Genomic DNA, 7,733 nt, shown 5'->3' on the forward strand with positions numbered 1-7,733 from the left:
ACATAAAGAGTTTTATTTTTTAATTCAGAACAATAGACTGTGTACTTTTCATGAGGACTGTCAGTCTGTCTCTCTGCGCCTTTAACACTGATTTCAATGTCTTTAGGCTCAGCACACATTTTACCATCGGTGTTTAGTTTAGTTGGACCTTTATGCGCTTAATTAGCGTCTTGTCTGGGTAATCTATGTATGTGTTTTTATAGACAAGAACTATTCTCACTAGATTTTTCCATCAAATGCATGAAATAAGCTCTTTTAGCTTTTCTTATTTTCCTAAATATTTTATTTGTAAGATTTTTGAAAATGACATTATCTGTGCATAGTTTTGTTGCAATTGATTTCTTAAATCCAGGATCCCTTTTCTCATCAGTTGATATATGTCATTAATAATCCAGGGTCCAGACTGACGTCTCCTTCATTTAATTGCCGTTGTGTATTTCTGAATTCTTTGTGCTATATTATTATCGTATTGCAACATTATTTCAAGTTATGTGTTTGAAAGACCAGAATTCCAGTTGATGTCACACATATCATTTTCAAATTGGGCAAATCCTTTTTCTGAATTCTTTTTTTATTGTCTTTGCAGATAAACTGTGAAAAAAATACGTTTCTTTGTCAGTTTTTTAGAGATTAATGTTTAAGTTGGGATCTGAGAGGCCTGTCATCAGATTAAACTACTTGGATAGTCGTGATCTTCTCCCCAAAATGTTTGCTACGTCCAACATCGCTGATTTGTGATCTTTTTAAATGTAGTCAAGTGTAGTAAAAATATAATTCAGAAACAAAGTATTTATTGCTCTCAAATGCAGAATAATGGTAGATTTGAAGTTTATTATCTAAAAGAAAAACGAATGTGTAGCGCTTTATTGATACTGATCTTCTATTCTTTATAAAGGTATAAATAATGATGATTCAATACATATAATTGTAATTTTCATACAATCAATAAAAAGTTGAATAGCAGTAAACATATTAAATTACAAATAATCTTGGTTTGATCTGTGAATCGTTGAGTTAGATTAGTGATTCGAATCACATGAGGATGACGAGATGACACTTTGTATTTTTTAGTTATTCATTTTTTGACTCAACTGCTAAAATGAGCCTTTTTGTCCAAAGATCTGACTAATCTGGCTTTCCTTTGTCCCTCTGGTCCTCAGGAGGCCCCCCAGATGTGGGAAAGATGCTTGGGGGGGAAGAAAAGGAGGACGATCCTGATGCAGCCAAGAAAGAGGAAGAGCGACAGGAGGCTCTGAGGCAGCAGGAGGAGGAGAGGAAGGCCAAGTATGCCAAGATGGAGGCTGAGAGGGAAGTCATGAGGCAAGGCATCAGAGATAAGGTACCATCCTCTGGACCTTTACAAGACAAGGACCACAGGCTATAGGCAGATCAAAGAGTTATGATGATGTCATTGATGCTGAACCCCTTTAAGGCTGCTTCTCTGAAGATGATTTTCTTTTAGTCCAGAGTTCTTCAGTTGAACTGTTTGTTGTCTTTTGGTTTTCCAGCTTTTATTTTTAGTTTACTGTTTAAAATACATCAGAGGTGTCAAAATATCAAAGAATCAGGAGGTGTGTTAAAATAACAACACATGAAAGTGTGTGTGTTTAGGTGTGTGTGTGTGCTGTGGATAATAAGCAGTTCCATTATTGGTTGAAGCAGATCCTGTCTGCATCAATCTTTATGGTTCAAGCCTGTAATTCACCTGAACAGTTTAAAGACACGATCTTTTCTGGTTTTCATACATTTTGCCGCTGTACGCTGATGATTTCACTGTTTGATTCATTGCACTCTGGTCACTCAGACCAACAAACGACAGTCATTCATTCAGATGTAGCAAAACGATCATGAAATAATTGATAGGAGCAGGAACAGGACAGGCATGATAATGAAATGGTCCATTTACTTTTTGGTGTTTACAGTTTCTTTTGAACATTTAGGCAAATAAAAAAAGATTAATTTGATTTTGAACACTGGACTTGAAAATAGTTATTTTATCTGTTTCATTTTAATTTTCAAGAAAAATGGTTACAAGAAAAAAAAGGAATTGACTTAATTTGTCTGAATCAGAAGTTTCTCCTCGTTACCATGGTGAGCAGCCTGGACTTGGTATTGTTGTTCAAAGCACTCATAGTTGGTGTCACTTTTTGGATCATGACCCGTTCACAGATGAGGCAGAGTGCCTTGAATTGTGGGAGAGGTCAAAGGGACGGCCACATAAAGGTGTGAGTCAGAGGCAGAAGTCAATGGCTTGCTTTGGGGGAATGCTGTGTTTGAAATGCTACAATGGGCACCGACTTGATGAATGGACGGAGGACTGCAGTCTCCATAGGTTAACCTGTTGGCCAACATTTGCACTAAGATAGCACCAAAAAAGTGGTTATGCGATTATTGTTTCCATACCTAGATTTGTTTTGTTGGTCGGGGGGGGGTTGTTTGCATCACATCTGTTCCACAGTCAAATGCCCTTCATTTCTTAACAGACCCGCTAATAGGAAAACTGCATTTCCACTGGTGATCCTGTCATTCTGCCTTTGAATGTACACTAACTGTCCAAATGTTTTACACAAATCTCCTATCAGCCGATCATATTTCAGCAACTCGATGCATTTAGTCATGCAGACATGTTCAGGATGATCTGCTGCAGTTCAAACCGAGCATCAGAATGAGGAAGAAAGGAGATTGAAGAGATTTTGAACGTGGTGTGGTTGTTGGTACCAGAAGGACTGGTCTGAGTATCTCAGAAACTGATGATCTACTGGGATTTTCACCCACAACCATCTCTAGAGTTTACAGAGAATGGTCAGAAAAGGAGGAAATATCCAGAGCAGCAGTTCTGTGGATGGAAATGTCTTGTTGATGTCAGAGGAGAATGTCCAGACTGGTTCCAGCTGATAGAAAGACAACTGTAATTTAAATAACCACTGGTTACAACCGATGTCTGTGGAAGAGCATCTATGAACACAACAACCTTGAGGCAGATGAACTACAGCAGCAGAAGAACACACCGGGTCACTCCTATCAGCTAAGAACAGGAAACTGAGGCTACAATTCACACAGACTCACCAAAACTGGACAGTAGAAGATGTAAAAACGGTGTCTGGTCTCTTGAAAATCCATTTCTTCTGCAACACTCAGGGTCAGAATTTGGCGTCAACATGAAAGTTTTCTATCCATCCTACCTTGTGTCAATGGTCTATTGCTATGAAATAACACTCAGACCTGATTTTACAGATTACAAAATCGCAGAAGTTCTGATTACTGCTGTTATGTTCCCAAGATATGGCCAGATGTGTTCTCCTGGTTTAAGGCAATGATAAAAAAAAACAAAGCAAAAAAAAAATTTAATGTTATTTTCTCTTTAAGAAAAGAACCCTCAAACTTTTTTTCCCCTTTTTTAACATAGATTTTTTTTTACTTTGATTGGGCAGTTTTTGCTTTTTTTCTGTCTCAAAGCATTTTAGCTGTTACTTTCCAATGAAATCTGTTTTTCTGTGTGTTCGACCCTCAGTACGGGATAAAGAAGCGCGAGGAGGCCGAGGCTGAGGCGGCCGCCGCTGCAGAGGAACCCGCAGCTGGAAGCCTAACTCGACCCAAGAAGGCAGTGCCAGCCGGCTGTGGAGATGAAGAGGAGGAAGAGGAGAGCATCATGGACACAGTGATGAAATACCTGCCAGGCCCTCTACAAGACATGCTGAAGAAATAGGTCGCTAATGCTAACATACTAGCTCAGTTTAGAGGTCATATTTGCAACGTTGGATTCCCCTGGTTTTTGACACAGAATGTTATTTTGGAAAATTTGGGATCATTTGAACTTGACAGTAATGAAGGAGAAAAAACTTGAAATTTGAGCCAACATTGTGAAGTATATCCTTTAAAGCGTGCTAGGCTGTAACGGCAGTGTTAGCTTGAGTGATGCTACAGTATACTTTAAGCTAACGAACAGAGGGCTTAAGTCAAAAGAAAAGCAGTGAGTGCTTCTTGTCTTAGAGGTTTTAAACGATTTTTATGTCCACTACAAATTCTGCACGACTGTCTTGCAGCACTGAAATAATAAAAACTTTCCTCCACATTATTCTAATTTATAGATCTATAAGTAAGTTAGCAAGCCTCCCAGTGGGCAGCCATCTAATACATTGTACAAGAAGAATATCCTTTGTCTGTATTTCTTAAACAATAAAAAGTGGTAACTTGATAAGCCATATTTAAAAAAAAAAAGGTCGATTTAAAACTGCTGTTATTTGTTCCACCATGTCTGAAATGTACACGTTTTTGCACACACTGTTCCACATTGTGGAGACACTCGTCTCTCACTTGTTCTACATTAATGTGATAAATGTCCACGTAGAATAGTGTTTAAAAAGGTTTATATGTCCCTTCTCTGTACCACTTTCTTATGTCTTGCATGCCATTAGTCCAGACAGTTTGTTGTGTGAACATGTGTCCCTGTTTGAGTCCTTCTTTATCAAGGAAAATATATATATATAATGAGGGCAATAACTCCTACGTTTGTGTTTCCACTGTCCTGTTGGTATAGTCTCAATGTTGAAAACATGAATAATAGACAATATATATGTATTTATTCAGGAACAAAGATGATCATTTTGCAGGGCTTTCATTGTTTTGATGGAAAATAACTGCATAGCTGGAGATCCAGCAGCTAAAATGTTAAGCTTTCAGCCATAACACTGGACCGTGCAGAATGTAAAATATGGGTGTTGGAACTATAAGAACAGGCCGAACGCTGAAATCTGGAAAAAAAAATCAAAGAACAGCAACACATTAAAAAAAAAAATACATTTTTGGCCTGAATGTAAGTGATGCAGAACGGTAAGAGCAATAAAGGATGAATACATCTGTCTGTGCTTGAGATTCAATTAAAGAATACATCAATGCCGTGTCATTCGCTTTTTTGGTCTGAACACTGAGTTTGGTTGAAGTAAAAACCCCATGATTTCTCTTTAAGACTTGTTAATACTAACTAGCTACTAGTATGTTTAATTTCTTTGTTTTTATTAATGACTGGGTGACTTTTTAGAGAAAAATGATTCTTTTGTTTGTCATTCACTGTAAAAATGTTCACGCTGCAGCATTACAAGCCAAGTGTATGTGTAGCACATTTCATGTCAAAGGAATTTACAGAAAGCATTAAAAGAAACATTCAAAAGAAATAAGAGTGGTTACCATTAGTGGTTAAGATTTGGGGAAAAACAAGTTTAAAAGAACTTAATTTAAGATCAAGCATGATAAACAGTGTGGATGTAAACCTCTGAACACATAAATCCAGTAGAACAGATGGGTTTACAGGCCCTATCGGCTCCAGGAGATGACGTCACACAGGGTCGTCCCCCTCAAGGTGCCGCCATATTGGCAGCAATCGGGCCGAGGAATTGAATCTGCCGACTGCCTCAGTGAAGAAGGCTAACCATAGCTGATCACTGTTGAGCCCCAGATTGTCCAAATAGACACAGAAAAAAGAAATGTACAATATTCCTCCTTATTTGTGAGGTTAGGGACCAAAGGGATCCACGTTTACCCCACAGCCAAAGAATGTTACCGGTCCATCCATGCTCATCTAAAGCACTCTGATCACGCGATGTAATACATTCATTAAAGACAATTGGATTATTGGTCAGCATAAAGAGTTTTTTATTGTTAATAAGTGAGGGAACACCGTACAACACAAAACCAACTTTTGGAGCTTTTAAGTGTATGATAACTTTTTATTTCTAACTCATGTTCAACAGCTGAGCAAACAGGTCAGAGCTGACAGATTTTATTGATCTTCTGACACACAAGGTGTTTCTTTTTTATAAATACTTTTGTAATTTGTGTTAAACTTTATTTATATTGATTATGTTTGCATCATTTTTTTTGCTGGACTGGACGAAAAAGAAGAAGAGGGAAGGAGATCATGAGATGTTTGGGTGGGGGTCAAATCAGCATCACTGGATTTTTGGTGTGAGTTTCATCCAATACTTACGGTAGCAGGACTGAGAACGCTGGAAAATCTCCACCAGACTCCACGGAGCTTCTTGATGTGACCTCCACTTGTTGTCAGATCGTGTTGTTGCCTTCTTGAGTGTTACGAGCCATCTTCGAGTTTATATTTAGCCAAAGAAAAGAATAAACAATGTCTGTTTTTGAACATCCTGCTTCCATACCCGGATCCTGACAGGCACAGTCTGGAACAGAAACAATGTAGCGTCCTGGAATGTGTTGGAATAAGAATGTATTCATTAAGATCCTCAAAACCTAAATAAAAACCAATTACAATCATTATAAGAAGCAGATCAACCCACTCAAACCGGAGACGTTGGGATGGATGGTAGGAGTGCTAACCGCTACGCTAGCTCATGATGAGAACCATGGTATCCCACTCTTAAAGGTTAAAAAATGCCTTTTAAATTGTCACTCATCCTCTTACCTGCTTTCCCTGTTGGGGTCACAGGGCGGGGGTGTCAGAGCCTAACCCGGCTACTGATGGGCGAGGGCAGGGTGCACCCTGGACTGGTCACCAGTCTGTCACATGACCTCAATCACACATCACATGATCACTTTCACACCTAGGGGGAATTTAGAGCAACTGATTACCCCGTGAAGCAGGATGTTTGAGGGGAGGGGCTCAAAGTTGGTGAAGGGCAACAAAAAATTCATTTTTTTAATGCTTTATCTAATATGGAAATAAATAAAATTGTAAATGTTTATGCATATATTAGGAAATAACTCCTCAGCTACATGACCCGTGTTGAAGGTGATACAAGAGTCATTTTTATGTAAACAATTTATTGTCATAGACTTGGAAAAATCCAAAGCATTAAAACACTGGAGGCTCTATTTTTTGTATTGTGATGCAGCAGAATCAACATGAAACAAGTTTAATACAAATTGTAGTATTTTAAACACAAATCCAACAACTTTTATCTCCAGAATGCTGAAATTATTAATATTTAATGTCATTATCACTCTGTTGCTGTGAGGATTTTAGTTTGATGTTTCAGTGGAGTTTTAGTCAGACTCTGTCTCCTCACTTCAGGTTCATGTTGATCATCTACAGCTGTTTTCATTTCTGTTAATTGTCTTTAATGTATAAAAGTGTCTGGTTTTCAGTTCTACATCAGTGTTTCCTCTCCGTAGTTCTCTGTGAGTTTTTGTCCTGTTTTAGTTTATTTATTAAATGTTTAAGTTTCTACCATCAATCCCAGTTTCCTGCATTTTGAACACATTTTCCTGGTTTTGACAGTTGAACCCAAAGTGACTCTTTTTATATATTCACAGCCAGTTAAACTCTCTTTTGCATCTTGTCCTCTAAACACATAATTTTATTATGATTTCAAAGATTTGAATACAATACAAAAAAATCGAGAAACTGAATGAACCCGAATTCAAAGAAGGCAATTTTAATCAGAAAATATGACATTAAACAGGTTAATTTAGTTTCAGATATGTAGTGAGGAAGCTGTGAACTCACCATAAATAGTTATTTTATTTTGTAAATCTCCCTGGAGTTTTATTTTGTACTTACTACCCAACTTCATGTCCTTGCACAATCTGTGTTCTGACTTGATGCTCTGCGCTCATTTGTCTGGCTAAAGTAGAAACGGATTCCTGGACTAATCTAGAGCGTTTTTCTGAAACCCCCATCTTCCATATAGGAAGTACCACTGGGTTACAAAAAGGCCAAAGTCCCATTGACTTGCATTGAGAAACAGACAGTTATTTCTCAGTCATTT

General features: G+C 37.9%; 2 protein-coding genes across 2 annotated transcripts in view; one reads left to right on the forward strand and one right to left on the reverse strand.

The window, feature by feature from the left end:
* Positions 1-4,903, forward strand: part of cplx2l (complexin 2, like) — a 25,770-nt gene extending 20,867 nt beyond the window's left edge. Inside the window, exons 3-4 of the mRNA XM_024259721.2 lie at positions 1,161-1,339; positions 3,512-4,903. Of these exons, the coding sequence (XP_024115489.1) occupies positions 1,161-1,339; positions 3,512-3,706 (374 nt within the window). The 3' untranslated portion in view covers positions 3,707-4,903. The remainder of the gene's footprint in view (positions 1-1,160; positions 1,340-3,511) is intronic.
* Positions 4,904-5,890: 987 nt separating this feature from the next.
* Positions 5,891-7,733, reverse strand: part of tmod1 (tropomodulin 1) — a gene marked incomplete at its 5' end in the record, with an annotated part of 17,716 nt that continues 15,873 nt past the window's right edge. The window contains 1 exon segment of the mRNA XM_036216885.1: positions 5,891-6,185. Coding sequence (XP_036072778.1) covers positions 6,058-6,185 — 128 coding nt within the window.

This window comes from Oryzias melastigma, linkage group LG1 (assembly GCF_002922805.2).
Source record: "Oryzias melastigma strain HK-1 linkage group LG1, ASM292280v2, whole genome shotgun sequence".
Classification (NCBI taxonomy): Eukaryota; Metazoa; Chordata; class Actinopteri; order Beloniformes; family Adrianichthyidae; genus Oryzias; species Oryzias melastigma.